Source organism: Hermetia illucens, chromosome 3 (genome assembly GCF_905115235.1).
Source record: "Hermetia illucens chromosome 3, iHerIll2.2.curated.20191125, whole genome shotgun sequence".
NCBI classification, from domain to species: domain Eukaryota; kingdom Metazoa; phylum Arthropoda; class Insecta; order Diptera; family Stratiomyidae; genus Hermetia; species Hermetia illucens.
Window position 1 is genome coordinate 88,556,607 of NC_051851.1, and position 18,564 is coordinate 88,575,170.

Here is an 18,564-nt window from a genome sequence, read left to right on the forward strand (position 1 = left end):
TGGAGTGAAGCCTTTTTGGTGTGGGCCACACATTGCCACATTCATTAACGAACTAGTCGTTCCGACTTTTTTTGCGACTGAGGTCAAGTATGTTTGTGGCCGTATCAATGATAACGTTCTTCAGGTGATTGTGAAAGTCATTTGCTAATGCTTCATCTCCCGTCTAGAGAGACCACGTTTGTTTGTGAACCGCTTTAGGCGCGAACCAAGTACTTCCAACAACCATTTCGTGTAGCACTGCTAATTGAATAATCCGCAGTCGGTTATCATTGAAATCCTTATGTAAGCTGTGGGAGCCAACGTATTGCCTGAATACGAGCTCGTCCCTACTTAGCTGTTAAAATCCCCAAGTATGATTTTGATTTCATACCTGGAACAGGCTTCGAGGGTTCCTTCTACGGTCGCGTAGAAGGTATCCTTCTCCGACTCCGCAGTCTCGACTTTAGGGGCGTGAACGTTAGTGATGCTTCTGAATTTACCTCACAAGTTCAGAGTGCATTGCCTTTCACTTATGCTTTCAAAACGGATAACAGCAGAAACTAAGAAACCTACTCCGATCACATGGTTTACTGAATGGCCACTATAATATATACTGCAGTGGCTCTTCTCTGGAAACCGGTCCGTGTCCAATGTATCTCCTGCAACGCTTTTACATCAACCTTATATTGGAACAGGGTATCGGCCAGCTGCTTGGCAGTTCCTTCTCTGTAGAGGGAGCGCACGTTCCATGAGAAGATGCACAAATCGTTATTTCGTTTTCGTTTGTTCATCATTGTGTTGTCAATCCAATCCTTTTGTGGCTTCGTGACAAGTTTTTAGGTGCGAGAGACTCGCCTTCATTCTTCTCCGTCTGCCGCTTTTCGTGGAGGTGGAGATAGGGCATGGTAGTAGAGCAGGCGTTTTCAGGTTTTATGCTCCATCATGGGTACCAATCTATGTTTCGCCCTGAGATCTATACTACCCTTTGACCACTAAAATGCAATACTCGGTTTAAACCTGGCAAATTCTATAAAACAAATTAGTTTGTAAGTATTGAGCCAGCTACGAACTTCTAATTCCTAGATACTAACAGAAAACAATATATTATTAAAACGAAATCTATCAACACTTTTAGTTAATCATAATTAGTAAATGTACGCATTTAGAATCAAACACACCAGTTCGTTCAATTTTGAAAAAAAAAAATTGTCTGCGAATGTACTTATCAGCTTCAGTTTGAATCTGGTAACCTTTCTTCCAGATCCAGGATAATTTGGATAAGAATCACGACGTGTGTAACTTCCTCTAAAATTGTCGTTAAATACGAGATACAACATACAACTTTATCGTGAATGCCCTCTCCCCCTCCCACTCATGTAGAAAAGCATTTTCGAGTAAAATTACCGAAAGTCTTCTTCAATTTATATGTTAATGGATCGAACTGACGAAGAAAGAAAACTAAAGGCAGCCCAATACGAGGGTGAATTCATAAGTACGTGGCTTTTTGAATTTCCTGCTGAGAAACTTTAATAGCAATGATTCCGCCAACTACCATCTATCGGCAGGCTACTGTACAATTTTGGCAAGCTGTGTGTACTGAATTGAAATAATAAAACTTGTTGTTTCTTTTTCGTTGGTGTGGGTATTTATTCTTGCAAATACCGATATTTCGGGAACCACTTGTTCCCTTCATCAGTGCAAACAAGTTGTTTGCACTGATGAAGGGAACAAGTGGTTCCCGAAATATCGGTATTTGCAAGAATAAATACCCACACCAACGAAAAAGAAACAACAAGTTTTATTATTTCAATTAATTAATCGTTGGAAACACCGCATAATTTCACTCTGTGTGTACTGAGTTCCGTCACCAGAAATCATCGATAAAATCCATGGAATGATATCGGACAATCGAGGATTGAAAGTGAATGAATTGACTGACACTGCGAATGCATCATATTTTGCTTGAATATTTAAGTATGAAAAAGGAGATATTCAGCCGCAGCCCAAACGAGTTCTCATTCATGTGACATGAAACAGTGAACGTGCACCGGAGATGGCCAAGATAGGTTTATTGGCAAGTAAAGTCATAAAAACAGTTTTCTGAGATTCGAGCCATGTCATTTGTATCGTCCGTCTTCAAGTGGATGCGGACGCAGGACTCCCAGCATCCTCAACAGAAAAATTCACTTCGCCCTGTTCTAGGTTTGAACTCAGGACGGATTTCACTTCAATATAATTCGCACTCATGTCGTGTTTGCGATTATATATGTAAGTTTAAACTCTCAGCGGAGAAGGCAGTACAGGAGATGACTTCGAGCTGTAAGCGTCATGAAAAGCCTCACTCATAAGATTGATTTGATTTTTAGTAACTTTGGAAAATTAACGACAATTGTGTTGATTTAGGTAGGTGATAAATTGTTATGTTTGTAAAGTAAGATTCCGTAAATAATTGTAAATATAGTTTTCAGCAACTACATCTTACGTTGTTTGATTTTATAACTTCAATCAATCTCCTGGTTAAGTTTCTGATCTCGAAACTTCCATATATAAATGGAGTTATTACCACCTGTCGCTACTTTCTTGTCATAGCCGATTTTGAAAATATCGATTTATTACAAAATGGCGAACATTTGAACATAAATAGAGATTTTTGAGGCAAAAGTTAGTTAACTTTACCTATAAAACAAGAAGAAGAAGAGCAAGAATTAAGTAGCGGAAAAAGAATCCTATAACAAGACTAGACGGTGGATCGAATAACCACAAAAAAAACGCAAGACAATCGGTTCATTGGTTTTCGAGAAATTTTGGGTACCGATTAGAAAAACGTAGTTTTGAGAATATCACGGCTAAACACACCCACTGTTCACAGTAGACTTCTAAGGTCGTCAGTACCAGTATACAACTTGATGTCATCTAAGTATATCAAGTGTGTTAGCACGCACTTAGCATGCTCTCTAGCATCATTCAGTAGTAGGGGACTCAACGAAGAAGATTCTCCTTTGTATGAGGTGTTGGTATCCTCAGATGAACGCACTGATAAGGTATGCCACCTTTCCATAACTATCGTCAAAAATTTTATTGGTTTGCGGTTGAAAATTTCGAAACGAATAAAACCCTCGTAGGACACGTTTCACTTTCTCGACTGTAACTGGGTTATTATCGAAATATTATCTTGTTCTTTTCATCACATATTCTGGACATCTCAAACTTAAAAAAATAGATTGATCGATCGAACATCCAAATCTATATCTCCCCTTAAGGGGACGTAGCATATTCAAAATTTTAAAATACTTTATTTTTTAAGAAAAAAATTTTCTTCTTGAATCTTTGTATATGTAAATATGTTATGCTATTGTAATCTTAAAGTATTTAAGAAAGCAATCTTTGGACATTTCCAGATTGTTTTTTTCTGCTCAGCTTTCATAATAGACAAAAATTTACGCCATGAGTGATTTTGGGTCGCTGTAACGTCCCAAAACAAACTACATAAAATTCTTCATAAAATGATCTAGAATCAAACATTTTAAAAAAAACACGAATAATTAGTCAATTTTCAACGTCAAAAACCGGATGTTAATCAAAATACGTAACACCAATCTACCCTCCATTCTTTTGAGTATGTATAATGACATGTTCAAATTTCAAAATGGTTTCTTAATTTTTCGCGAAAAATACTAATTGAGCCCTTTCATTTTATACGGCACACGGCCATATTCTGTAAAGAAAATTTCGCGCCCCACTTTCGCTCTTAAATTGAAAACAAAAGGGCGGCACTTGTAGTATGCAAAGGTAATCACGGACCACGTATTCAGCCGTTTTCGAGCAAATTAGGTGTAACAGACAGACAGACGGCCATTGAATCGATTTTAATACAGCTGAAACTGTTAGCATATATTCGGGGCGAGTATACTAACACAAAAGGCAAAAAAGAACAAAACCAGCAATTCGGCGCTTCAGGCCTAGACCGGATACCGGTTGTTGCGCCGTTGATGATGATGATGATTGCTTTATATTATAACCTACATTACTGCAGAATTTGATGATTCAATGGTAAACTTAAGGGGGTGATCAGTCAATTTATAAAAAAAGATAGTAATATACTATTCTTAACCTTATCTGTGCGGATATTAATATGGGGGTATTTCGGACGTGGAGCTGTCAATCTCTGGACCCAAGTGCTGCGATCGAGTGGTGAGATCCATGACAATTCACAGCCTCGATGCTGTCTCTTCAACCTCAGAGGCCGCGCTTCTATAACCTCCTGAGCCCCACGGGAGGCACCATTTGTATTGCTAGCACTTGTCGACCGGGCGCATCGATGGAGCTTCAGTATTTGCGGGCGGACCTCACGGTCCATTTCGCCAACTTTTTAAGTGTTTGGGATGATTCTTCCCTCTAGGTCGTCTTCGGCCACTCAGGATTGTCGTTTGACCATCCCAATTGTCTTAGCTTTTATTAGAAATGAAAAACTAATGCTGACCTAATCTGGCCCCCCTCCCCTTGGACTCAACGTAGAACGATATTACTCACTGTAAGGGGGGAGGGGGGGGGCGGTTCTCAGTATCCACCTTCCCATCAAATTTCGTGTCAATAAACGCACTCGTTTCTGAGAAAAGTACGTGTGACAGACAGTAAACAGATTTTAATGAGATTTTGTTTTACAGAAAACCTTAAATAACAAAAGTCGACTGAGCAAACCTATGGAAAAATAAATTCACTGCGAGCGGTAAACACTACAATTCAGTTAATCATTTCTTCGTTTTGTTATCTATCAGAGTTCAGAGTTCAGAGAAACGAAATGTTTTGACTGAGCTTATTTCCTCTTTATGACCACAAAGTTAAATCTGAAACAATATTCGACTGCATGGATGGGTATCCCAAAGGCTAGATCAAAAAAAGTATTAGCTGCTTTCCTGAAAAAAAGCAAAACATTTTAGTTACGTCTGAACATGTTTAGTAAAAAATATTTCTAGCTATTTTTATTTTTAAAAAAACTAATGAAATTTTCGGAAATATATGAATACATGTTTATTAAAAACAAACATTTGTTCTTTCCAGAAAGCCTTACCGCCTGCGAACACCTACGAAGTGCTGAGTCCCGACGAGCCAAGGCTCTTTCTAATAGTCCTGTGGTCAAAAGCGTTCGAGTACCACGATGTACAACCCTGGGTGATTTCGAGCCAATCCAATGCGCAAATGAAACTAGTAGTCAAGATTGTTGGTGCGTCGATGATTATGGTGTCGAACTACCAGGGACTAGGCGCAAACTCCGTGAAGATGTAAATTGCAATGCGCCATCCGATTGCCCTGGTTCAAGCTGTAGAATGTTTTGCCCGTCGGGTTTCGCACGTGATCGTCGAAGTGGATGCCCGATGTGTAGATGCCGAGATCCTTGCGATGGAATTGAATGTCCAGGAGGACAAGCGTGTCAACCACAAGAGGTGAAATGTAAAGCGGAGCCGTGTCCACCAATACCAACTTGTAAGAAAGCTAGGAGTCTCACCAATCTATGCCCAGCTGGTCAACCACTATCTATTGAAGGAACAATTCAGCCCTTCTTATGTGGCCTGGATCCAGGCAAACCAGTCTGCCCACCTCTTTATCAATGTCTAGTTGAATCAGGGAATGACTATGGAGTTTGCTGCCCAAGCTCATTAGAGTACAAAAAACCAGGCGCTTGTCCCAAACCCGATGATGCTGAATATCAAGAGACGTCTGGATACATGTGCGGAACACCTTGCACCCACGACCTAGAATGCGCTCATATGGAAAAGTGTTGCTTTACTAAGGGATGTCAATTCAGTTGTCAACAACCTCTCAATATTACAACTTGCCATCAAGCTAGAACGCTATCAGAAATGTTGGCAGTAAGTGAACGAGAAGGTCGGGGCTATATTCCGGAGTGCAATGGTCCCGGAGGAACTTTCTCCCCCAAGCAATGTTCGCGGAATGGTTTGGTTTGTTGGTGCGTTGATTCCAGAACCGGACACAAAATTAAAGGCACAATGGGAGCTGCCGACATGGTAAACTGTGATGGAATTGAAAATATTATTATGAAGGCCACCGGCCGGAGTGTGAATATGGAGCAATGCGATCCAAATATTTGTGCAGCTATTTGCGAATATGGTTTCAAGGTAAGAGCATCATATATTTCAACAGTATAATTCAATTTGCAAATTGGAATTGATATGTTTGTGGGTGTAGAAGTTCATAAGCGACACCATTCGCAATTTGATGAAAGTGACAACAAATTAATAATATTTTAGATGTGGGCTTGTGGCTTGTACTATTCAATAATTTTTACTGAAAACAGAATACGAAACTGGTGGGCAGTAGGTGGTCAATTCGTTGGTTTTCATTTTTTCATAACGTTCATAGCGTTTTGATCACATCTCGTTTACAAATCTTAGTAAATTCTCTAATGCCCCGATATATATGATTAACATAAACCCCTATGTGAGAACGGCCCGTCAGACCTACGCTTGCTGGCAATATTCTTCAGCTCCCTACATGACTTTTGGAGAAGTTTGCACTTTCAATCCACTGTTCTAGGTTGATCCACTCGTTGTTCATACTAGGATAGGATTCCGTTGTATGGTAAATACCAAAGGAAATGTCGCCCGTCGCCAACCTGTGGCCTGACTGCCACTTCCACTTTTCATGCAATTCTTCCATGAGTTGGTACGCCGATGTACTTTTTCTTTCAATATCGACACATCGCAAACAAAAATTAATGAAGGCTTGAGGCTTTTTAGAAACACTATATATAAAAGCCATTTTCTTTTATATTTCATGAAACCATATAGCAGCGCAAAAAAACGTTAACGCTCGCATTAAGGCTCCTTTTGATGTTCGTGTTGTGATAAAGATATATCCAGATTCTGTACAAGATATTGTGACTATCAAGCTCGATACCATCATCGGCAATTAAGTTCTAGGGAATTTACGTGAGTACCTGCCCACGGTCCTTTTCGGATAGGGATTGATTTGGAGACCACAATCACAAAGATACTGATTTATACTGAGTGCAGGCTCAGTAGTCTGGCATCATCGGCAGAAACTTTAAAGCTTTATCGATGAAGAACGGATAGGAAAAGTGCAGAGCGGAAGTTATTTTGGGGACCAGGATTTTGAGCTTTTTTCCCAAGGGTTCCATAATTATTTTTGTTATTATTTCTGCAACAATAATGACCAGGCCAATAAATCTTCAGTTATCACTCCCATTACTTCCTGAGACGTTAAATTGTCAAAACTCTGGAACAAGTGAAAGTTGCAGCTCTACAGAAACTGAAGGTGATGCAAGGAATAGTTCTGCCAGCTTGACTTTGCTCGAATATCTACATGTTATGGTAATTGGCAATTATATCCCTAATAGGAGGAAATTCATCCGGTTTTGCAGGATCTAGCTGCTCGCTATCGCAAATGAGAATCCTACCGTTACGTTCTCCACAAGATCATCAAACCGTATGTTACAGTATAGAGTACCAAAGTCATTATTATTTGCAGCAGCTGCTATTTGTTATTATATCCGATTTCAAACGCATTACGTTCGACCACCACCCAAAGCAAACATTAGAGCCTTTAGTTGCACGTTCTTGCAGTCAGCCCGACTTTATGTCACCCCTTTAGGACGTGGATGACAACTTGACTAGTGCCGGGAAAAGCAGCAGGTTTGTTGGTGGCCCAGCGCTTATCAGTATTCTCTGGCGCACTGGTCAAGATATTGTAAAAGCGGTCCATATTGAATGCAGTATGTGGGTTAACTATAAATATGACATGCTAAGGCAAGAAATTAAATAATCCGATATTCAAATTCCGCCGGTCGTGACCGAGGAAAGTGCGTATCACAGTAAAGATCAGAGCACTCTCTCCGAAGCATTCCCCCACGAGAAGTACCGAAAAGTATATGTACGTGTATGAATAGTACGTTAGATATCATGCATATCTTAAAGATTAAATCCCATGGAAAATGCTTTTTAAAGATGCTCGACCAACACATTGTTGCCTGGAAACGTTTTATTATTTGAAATGACAAAAACTTGCTTTTTCTATTCGCTAGTGTTAATTTATTGGTCTTGCAAATACCGATATTTCGGGAACCACTTGCCTTGTTACCACTGATGAAGGGAACAAGACTTGTTAGTGCCCTACTTTATGGCGTAAGTGTACCGGGACGACTTTTAAATCAACCATAGAACAACAAGAACAAATAGAATAAACGATCTGTGAGGGTAACCTCAATTTTAGACACCTCCTCTGGTGGAATTTGTTAGAATTAAAGGAAGTTATCCCCAGAGTGACCTGCGAATACGAAGTGTATTGTTATGGCTTAATGACTCCCGTCAATCTCAGCGCAGAGGGGTTCTTCGAGGATGGGAGAGAAACCAAATTAAATTTGTTTGGGGATTGTGATTCTCAACATTAGTAACGTGTTTCTTTATCGTAGTACACTCTAAGCTCTCGACCTTAAAGAAAAGGAATCTCCAACGCTCGCTGGTACGACATCCATTAGTGTAGGTTTGGGTTGATAACATTCGACGCCAATTTTAACACAGCCGAAGAGTGAAACGATTTGATTTTAACATTATCTATTTGCTGTCCTAAAGATTTGTTCCTTGGCAGACTGATACTGCTTAAATTTCCTTGAAATGGTAGGTGATGGTGTCAGGCCCGTGTTAACGATTTGACTTTAACATCGTCTATCTGCTGCCCTAAAAATGTATTTCCTGGCAAACTGATATTGCTACAATTTCCTTGAAATGATAGGTGGTGGTGTCACGCCCGTGTTATAAAAGGTTAGGTCCGAAGAACAGAGTGCTTAGGTTTACATCGGTGGCAAGATGATTTTGTTGCTCAATGCGGCTTCTACATTATGACCTGTAGGTGTTGGAAAAGCCTCGACCATAATGAAAGATGCTTCTCTCTTTCCGGGGGTCCTCGCATCTGTTCCTCGATCTGGTACCAATTCCAGGTCATCCAAAGCAGCCAGTTCAAAGCACTGCCTTGATTATGAGTTTGTAGTAAACCCTAGCATCTAGCGCCTCGAGGCGGAAACTGTAATCCCTAACTCTATCTCACGTGGCCGAACCTGGGATCTCGCCAGAATCCCACGAATTTCACGATAACATTAGGCAAATACTCCAAGTCCGGTTAAATCTGGCCTTGAATACGCTCCCAAAAGCCAAGACTCAAAAGTCCATCCCAAAATTTATCCTAATGAGAGACCCATTGCCCCAGTTAACTTCTTCCACTATTGAACTATTATAGTAATACTCTCAACATCCAGACATATTTCCAAAATATTTGCATGCCTGATTAACGTCCTTTAGCATGCTTTCGGGAGGTATATATGAACAGGGCCGTAGAATAAGGCCCTTCGGTTTTACTAAAATATATATCTAATTTTGTTAGTCTCTTTTCTTGGCCCCAAAGAAAACTTCGGATGCGTCAGGCATAATTCTAAACTTTATTTTCCTGTGCATAATTGCAGCTTTTAAATTGGCAGTACGAAATTGGATATTCTGTGGGGAAACATGATCTGTTGATTTCATATATTTCGCGGTTGCCCTTTGTAAGAGTACACTAAACTTACGTTTTGTCTGATTGGCGGCTTTCTTGTGATTTGTGTATTCTCTTTGTTTATTTTGGGCCTAATTTCATTCGTTACGGCAATCTCTCTATTTCTAAAAATTCTTTTAATAACTTGCTGATCCTCGACATGAGCCTCGCCTCCAGGTACGAAAAGGAAGGAGTATTAGGAGACATTGTATTAGAAGACATTATAACTACCGTGACATTCCGAGATGTCCTTATAGCATCAGGAATTCCAAACCTAAAGGAAATTCCAACCAAATATTTAATTACTTTACGATTCTATCCCAAATTGTTTACGATTCAAATATTTTCGGGGCAAATTAAAAAAATGTTTGCACGAACCTATTTCTCCTCCTCTTCGTTTAACCGTTAGGTTCTTAATGTACGCGAACTAGCGGATAAGCATTCATGCGACAGATGCCCATATGAGCTTGTGGGAGGTCTTGTGCTTCATGTCTCTGTTGGAGTTCATCAAAGAAGCCTCTTGTCGCCACTCTTTGTTCTTGTCATGGACACTACACACTGCTCCATGCAGATAATGTTTCCTTGGCGTCTCATAACCAAGCTGAACAACTTGGACAAAAATGGGATGATTGTCCCTTGGAACATTGTCTCCGAACCTGATTAAAGCAGGATTTCTGCCGTTCGACCCAAAGGAACCAGGCACTGGCATGGTTAATAAAAGCGATTTAGAGAAAGCTAAGTGGTTTAAGTACCTCGGATCAATGCTCTCAATCGACAGTGAAAGGTACTTTGACATTGTTCCATGCATCAGCGCAATGTGGATGAAGTAATGATTCACAATTGTCGCTCTTTGCGACCTCTGCGACGCATCAACGAATACCTTAAATCCAAAATTTACCGCAGTATAGTTCGCCCTGTCGCCTTCTATGGTTGTGAATGCTGGCAATGAAAAAAAATTGTCGGAGAGACGTCTTCCATGGTATGGTCATGCAATTGGCACTGGCGAAAACTCATTAGCTTATATTGACTTTAAAATCAAAGTCGATAGAAACGACCCAAAGCTCAACCGAAACATGGACGACCTGATACGCTAGCCGGTGATTTGGGAACCAGTCGACTCCACCTTGCCCAAGCCTAAGATAGAGAAAGTAGCGAAGCCCATCTAGACGAGCCAACCCCGCTCCGAATTATAAAGGCTAAAGAAGTAGAAGAACATCAGAACATCAGTGAGCAAATGATGGAAACTATAGAAACCTACAAACTAATATTTTTACAGTCCCGAAACCATGTTTTCCTGTCAGATAATCACTTAGGGACCCTTTCCTGGATTCGGTTTTTTATAGAAAGGCTGCTTGCATAAGATTATACAATTACGACGCTTTTTATTCTGAATTATCATAGAATGAGGGCGCTCCTTGTGGATGCCGTCAGCATTAACCTAGCACAGGATTTACACTTCCTGCCAACAGGTTTTCCACAGTAGTGAATACTACTACTTTATACTATGTGCACTTGTGATTTTAAATTTCGATCAATAATGTGTCTTAATTTTTCAGAACGACCATAATGGATGCCCAACTTGTGAATGTTCTACACCATGTGAGGGATTTCTTTGTCCTCTAGGATCACATTGCGAAATTACCTCAGATCCGCTATGTGAGTCAGGTTCCGCCTTGTGTGCATCAGCTCCGATTTGCAAACCTGATTTATCATATTCAAACCCTTGTGATATTGGAACACCACTCACGGATAACATCACTGGCGAGGTCTTCTACTGTCACAATGGTAAACTGCTCATAATATTGGAGCCATGGATTTTATTGAAAATAATTTAAAATTTCAGAAGGGCGCCAATCGCGAAACTTCCAGTCGAAATCATTTTTCGATGAGGAAGATAAGGAAGCTCGAGTTTTGACTAATAAAATTCATTGTCCAGAAAAATATATGTGCACCAAACTTCACAGAGAGCCATTAAACGTTTGTTGTCCGGTTCCAGAGGAAACAACTCCCGCCGTGGAAGAAATGCAGCGTCAGCAATCAAGTAAGTAAAAGTCTGTGTTACCCTTGTCTTCTCTCATTTTTACTTTCGTTTAGTGTGCGAATATCTCCGAAGTTTTTCGGATCGAATGGAAGGTACGGAAGAAGGAATGCAGCTCGCACTTTCTCCACCTACCTGTTCAGCCGATGGGTCCTTCACACACAGGCAATGTGCGAAGAAAAAGATTACCGTTACAAGGAGTGAACAGAAAAGGATTCTTGAAGAAAATACCATACGAGAAATGCGGCAACTTCTAACTAAACGAACCAAACGCTCAGCTTCTAGCGAACGCCTTCATCTTTATCCAGTTACGGCTCCACAAATGGAGCAGATAGAAGGTCGGAGTGCCAAAGTAATTTCCACTGGACCGTCTAATTTGCAAAGCTTACATGACAAAGGAGAGAAATTAACTAATCCATTACCCGTATATGGAAAGAATAAGGAAAGCTTGGTGGAGGTGGAAGTGGAAGAGTGCTGGTGCGTAGATGGATTTGGTACAGAAATCCCTGCAACAAGAGGGGGAAATGTAACAGAGAAAAGCTGTCTAGAGTAAGTGCATCCATCGTCCAGATGACTTTCCATTCAATAAACTAACTTTCTTTCCAGACTCAAAGAATCTGTCGATTGTCTCGATTTAACTTGCCGAATGGGCTGCGAGTACGGATTTATCCTCGATCCCGAAACAAAATGTCCTGTGTGTAACTGTCGCGATCCATGCGATGGAGTGACATGCTCTGATGGAAAGGAATGTCGCACTGTTGAAGTATCTTGCGAAGGAGAATATTGTCCTCCTGTGCCAGCCTGTCTTCCGCGTAAACCAGGACAGTGCCCGTTCCTGGTCCCTCCAGGCCCAGATAATATTGAAGCTAACGCATGCACCTATGAATGTAGATCAGATTTTCATTGTGATGGTAACAAACGCTGCTGTTCAAATGGATGCGGTACTCAATGTGTTGAGCCACAAATGAAAACTGCATGTGAACATTTACGATCGATTCAGATGCATCAAGCCTCCGAACTAGGCATACCTGCGAAACAGATCTACATTGCTCAGTGCGATCGAGATACAGGAAACTGGAAACAGGTGCAGTGCGGTCCGAATAGAATATGTTGGTGTGTGGACGAACATGGTCAGGAGATTAGCGGCACTAGAGTTACCGACAACACTCCTGTGTGCGAAGTGAACTCTGCCTCCCAATGTCCAATAAAAGAATGCTCCCCTTGCGAGAATGGCTACAAAATGGATAACAATGGTTGCCAAACTTGTGAGTGTCGAAACTTATGTGATGAAATTCCATGCATGCATAATGAGGAGTGCCAGTTAGTTAACGTTGAATGTATATCTGGACCTTGTCCGAAAATGCCAATTTGTGTACCACGAAGAGAATCCCTGTGTCCAGAAGGATTGCCACTAAGACAAGATGGAAAGGATATTTTATGTGGACCCCAAAATAAAGATGAATCATGTCCAACCACCCATAGCTGCCAGCTAAATCCGATGACGAATAGGGGTGTTTGCTGTGCAAAGACGCGTGAGTATTCTTTTTGTTTTATTTCAAAATTCTTACAAGCGAATCTTCTTATTTCGTTTAAGAATTTGTGCACTCCATTTCCTTAATAATTATTCTATATTTCAGGCGACGTTTGCTTCGAATCTATTGATTCCGTATGCTTTGCCAAGGATAGTAAACAAAATATCACAAAGTGGCGATTCAGCCCAAAATTAAACAAGTGCGTTCCGCTATTGGTTTCCGGAAAGAATTCATGTCAAAGCAAAAATATTTTCCATAGTGAAACTGCATGTAAATCAGTATGCCCAGGTAACATCCTTTTGATCACTCTGAAATTGTATGGAGGTCATGTTAATCTTTTTATTCAAATTTCAGCTCTCAGCCCCTGTGAACGCCTCAAGCTGAAGAATAGTTTGGCGGCGAAGCGCACTGGTCATATGTCTGTATGGTTCCAACCACGCTGCGATCCTGTCACCGGTCAATGGAGTCCTATACAGTGCCTAGGGAAACAACCAGCACTCGGCAACAACCCTTCACCTACCAGCACAGGACGAGCATTTGACTTTAGTGATAAGTCGAATAGTCAATCTCAAGCTGGAGTATGCTGGTGTGCTGATAAAAAGGGAGCTCCTCTAAAAGGAACTTTAACTCGCGATTTGGAACCTGTATGTAACCATAGACAAGCAAGACAACGTGTAGAAGCTAGAGCCGATACGATGGGTGATCCGCTAATGGAAGAACTAGTCCGGCAATTAACCGTGCTTGCCGATGATAAGGAGAATGAAATCTTCGATGAAATCGAACCCATCCCGGTGGAGTTTGGATCTCCAATTCCAAAAATTGAGAGTATGTCTCAACTAACTAATGAAGAGCCTTCCGAGAGTACAACTCATCTCGTCAAGACAACAACAAGATGTCGTTCCTTAAGTAGTGCCTTTTCCGTAGCCTGTGATGAAAATGGTGCTTTCTTGCCTATCCAATGCAACGGAGATCAATGCTGGTGTGTGGATGCGGCAGGGAATCAACTACCCAACACTAATACTTTTAAAATCGCCACAAAGCAATGTACTTACACCCCAATCGATTCAGTGGCTATTGAACTCCATCTCATCAACAAATCTGGAAAGACTATACCAAATATCTACGAAGTACTGCAGAAAGAACTGATCCGCTTACTTGGACCCATTGTTGAAAATCTACGTGTCCATGAGGACATTGATGGCTCTGTGGACTTGAAATTCGATCTTCACAATGACGAAAAGATCGATATAGCCTTTGCACTTGAGGAAATGATGAAAAAAGGAGATTTGATTCTCGGCAAAGGTCTTTTGAAGCCCGACATAACCCTGTCCCACATCGTAAACCATCGTCAATCAACACCTTTACCCCAGGTCTCATCGGGTGTCCACGAGAATACCTTCCAAATAATCGTTTTCGTTTTGGCGACGTCGTCAGCCTTTCTTGTTAGTATCCTCGTGGTTTATATCATGCTTAAGCGCGGTAAAAAGAAAGTCGTTACAACTTACCCTGAAAATCGGGTCCTGGGAACCGGGGACAAGTATTTAGACTATAGTTCGCCTATTTTTGTACTGAATGCAACGGAAACTGAAAAAATTAAAAGTGCAGAGGAAAAAGTGGAGGAGAAAAACTGAGAGTAGCGTTAGACATGTAACTTTAAGGTACGGTGTAGAAAATCGAATGGCAGGGAAGTCGTAGTGCTTATCTATATTGCACCATTTGGGGAAGGTTTTGCCATGCCCTACGGGGCAGGTTGCATATGTATATATACTCTGATGGCTCGAAAATTTCCTTTCTCCTCAATAAATTAATAACTCTTGTTACATAGCCAAGGGTGACAAAAAAATAGTATTTGGTATTTTATATTCTGAATTACACTTGACTTATATATATATGTATGCATTCTTCGGTTTAAATTCTCACCAAGCCCAGGCAATATGAAATGCACAATGCCCATAAAAATCGATTGAATAATGGTCCCACCATCATTCAATTATTTTTATAATTACCGACGACTGTTTACCTGCCACCGTTGCATCTTTTTTAAGAAATTATAAAAATGAAAAAAATGTGTCCTTAATATTAGAGTTATCTTATTTCTACGTTAATTTGTACATAAACCTAATCGTTATTCTACGTACATACGATACCTGTAAATAGTTTCACCATTATGCTGTTCGTTGTTAAATATGCTTACCGCAATCGAAATTGTGTAGTGCCTCTCAGATTGGCTGGCGTCGTCGGCAAGGAGGACCATCATTGGCATAACAGCTCATAACAGATTGAATTTGTATTTATTTATTATGCTATTTTCATTAAAATTGTTTTTGCTTTCATGTTTTAAATAAAAACATATTTATTTATATAAACTAAGAGGTTTGAGAATTTGTTATTTTTTGTGTGCTATATGTTTTTTGAGGTTACTGGTTTACTGTCTGTCTCTCTGTCATATGCCCTTTTCTGCAAAACGATCGCATCGATCGCATCGATTCAAACGAAAATTGTTGCCTTTGGCATTTTTGATACTTTTTGAAGTTCAATAGTATCTCAGTATTTTTTCTCATTTTTCTAGTTGAATTGGAATTTTTCAGTACTTTATAACATGCACTGAAACGAATATCAGCAATATAACGTTTTGCTGAATAACAAAATGGCAAACAATTTGAAGTTTTAACGTTACGTTGCGTGTCATCACTTCATAAAATTTATCAAAATCCCAAAAACAAATCAACGCTGTGAACCACATCATGAAGAAAATAACCCACTAAATTGAACAAAAAATGAAAAAATCCACTGCGGAACTGACGGAAAAAAACGGTTCATCTTCGAAAATAACCGAGAAAACAACCTGCCTTTTTAAAAGAGCGTACAATAAGCATCTTTTTGATATTCAGTTCTGTGATCTGACAATAATAAATACAGCCTGTTCAGATTTTATATAAAGCAGTACGTCCGGCAAGTAGGCTAGTATGGATCTTAAAACTCAGGACATACATGCAACTCTCAACCATGGTAGCAGGAGTTAGTTAACTTTGAGCCTCAAAGCAACTTTAGCGAGTAGATTTGTATTTATTGATCAGAACATGAAAGAGTCCAGGAAAAGTGTCTGGATAGCTGAGTGGTTAAAACGCAAGGCTGTCGTACGGAAGGTCGGGGTTCAAATTTCACTGGTGGCAGTGGGATTTGTATCGTAATTTTGACGTCGGATACTAGTCGACTTAGCTGTGAATTGGTACCTGAGTCAAATCAGAGTAATAATCTCGGGCGAGCGCAATGCTGACCACATTGCCTCCCACAGTGTACTGTAGTATACCATTACGGTTTTGAATGAAGTACCCTAATATACTTCAACGCCCTTATCCATTTTAATTCTTGCGCCAAGAATTATTATTTCCAAGTTATCACAATCTCAGCAGATGCCGGATTTTACCTAATACTGGCACTAAGTGCCAAGCTTTTAGGCTCGGACGATCATACCTACTTAAAAACTAAAGGGGCGCTGGTGGTGGTGGCCGGTGGAAGGTCAGTGGGAGAAGCCGACGAGTACTCCCCGCAACATCGAGCACGTATGCAGAATGGTATACTTCTGCATGGTTTGAACCAGACTGTGCGAAAGTCCCAGGACATCAAGGGAAGCCGTCAGGGATTTAGGTACAATACCTGTAGCTGACAATCTTATGGGAACTACAACCACCCACTCGAGACGACAAATTTCTTTGATTTCTCAATCCAATGGCTCATAGTTCACCTTCTTCTCCACGTATTTCCGTTCAATGTTGCTATTATGGGGGATAGCAACATCAATAATATACGCGGAGCGATCCGTCTTGTCAACTAACAGTACGTCAGGCTTGTTGTGTGCGGTATGGCGATCAGTCAGAACTTGCCGGTCCCAATACATGCTATAAGCAGAACTATCAAGTACTGCTTGTGGCTCATATCGGTAAACCGGACATATCCCCGTGATCAGCCCGTGCTTATATGCAAGGTTTTGATGGATAACCTTACATACAGCATTATGCCTGGTGATGTATTGCACCGGTGCCATAACAATACAGCCAGAAATGAGATAGTCCAACGTTTCTAACGCCGAACCACACATTCTGCACTGGTCGGCAATATTCCGCAATATTCCGAATGCATAAGCCAGTGAAGGGATAGCGAATACATTCAACGCGCTTATTTTATTCTTCCCCGAGAGATGAGATTTCAGCACCAACTCTACACGTCGCAGGAATTCGGACAGCAGAGCATCCTTCAGATCACCAACTCGAAAATGGGTTCCTTGCAGAACCCTTCCTTGTAGAAGTCTGTCTCGGTCATAGCCTCGATGTGGAGGTCACCAATGCTATGTTCGGCATGCGGCTCGTGATGACCTTTGCGGATGGCTTGGATTCGACACTTGTCTAATCCAAACTATATCACCGCTGAACATGTCTATTATTCGCAACAGATTTCTAAGATGGTTGTCAGTACCAGCATACAACTTGATGTCATCTAAGTATATCAAGTGTGTCAGTTCGCACTTAATACGTAGGCCATACTTTATTGCAAAACCATGCCCTCTAGCATCATAAAATAGCCATGAAAGGGGGTTCAGTGCCATACAAAATCAAAGGGGACTTTATTAGTTTCGGATCAATGCGATACAGATGTAGGATATCGATTAGCCAGGTATGCGGAACGCTATCAAAAGCCTTGACATAATCGATATAGGTTTCTTTGGCCTCTAGTTGCTTGTCCTACAACTATCGAGCCGATAATGGGTTGCTCTTTGCAACCACTTGACCCAACTCGGCAGCCCTTTTGCTCCTCGGACAGAATGTTGTTGGTCTCGAGGTGCGCATTGATCCTTCCACTAATAATGGACGTTATGAATTTGTAGAGGGTTGGTAAGCAAGTGATCGGTCGTGTATCTATGCGGTCCTGCATCGTGTCCTGCTTAGGGATAAGGTAGGTAATCCCCGCAGTGATACCAGAAATTCTGCACCCGATCCAGACCTGGGCCCCTCCAGTTCTACGAGCTGTTTATGGCTCATCGAACTTTCTCTTCAGTAACATCCGCAAAATTCATGCCAGGTGTATTGGCATGGCGGGTGCCTTCAGCGGTAACCCCCAAAGTCCACCCCAATACTCTTTCGCTTCCGTTACCGAAAACTGCACTGTCTGGACGCTCTGTTGTCTCGTTGAAAGATCTGAAAAGGCTTCGCTGGTTCCTCGCGTATGTTGCATTCTGGACACATCTGGAGTGACTTTCGCCGACTGCATATGAGAGAAAGTTTCTGCTTTAGTGTGTCCAGAATTTCAACTACGGGTGTCTCACTGGGGATGACATAGTTCCGGTAACCCTCTGTACTTTATTTCTCACCCGTCGGCTGGCATTGCCAGTGCTGATCTGAATCAGTCTAGCAATGTCCTGCCTTAGTGAGTCCCGCCGACGATCCAGACGAATTTTCGATG

At 41.0% G+C, this 18,564-nt stretch overlaps 1 protein-coding gene across 1 annotated transcript in view; it reads left to right on the forward strand.

Annotated features, from left to right (window-relative positions):
- The window catches only part of LOC119651479, a 57,788-nt gene extending 42,311 nt beyond the window's left edge, over nt 1–15,477 (forward strand). Inside the window, exons 3-9 of the mRNA XM_038055090.1 lie at nt 5,038–6,113; nt 11,094–11,322; nt 11,381–11,578; nt 11,632–12,124; nt 12,182–13,107; nt 13,213–13,395; nt 13,462–15,477. Coding sequence (XP_037911018.1) covers nt 5,038–6,113; nt 11,094–11,322; nt 11,381–11,578; nt 11,632–12,124; nt 12,182–13,107; nt 13,213–13,395; nt 13,462–14,738 — 4,382 coding nt within the window. The 3' untranslated portion in view covers nt 14,739–15,477. The remainder of the gene's footprint in view (nt 1–5,037; nt 6,114–11,093; nt 11,323–11,380; nt 11,579–11,631; nt 12,125–12,181; nt 13,108–13,212; nt 13,396–13,461) is intronic.
- The last annotated feature ends 3,087 nt before the right edge of the window (nt 15,478–18,564 follow it).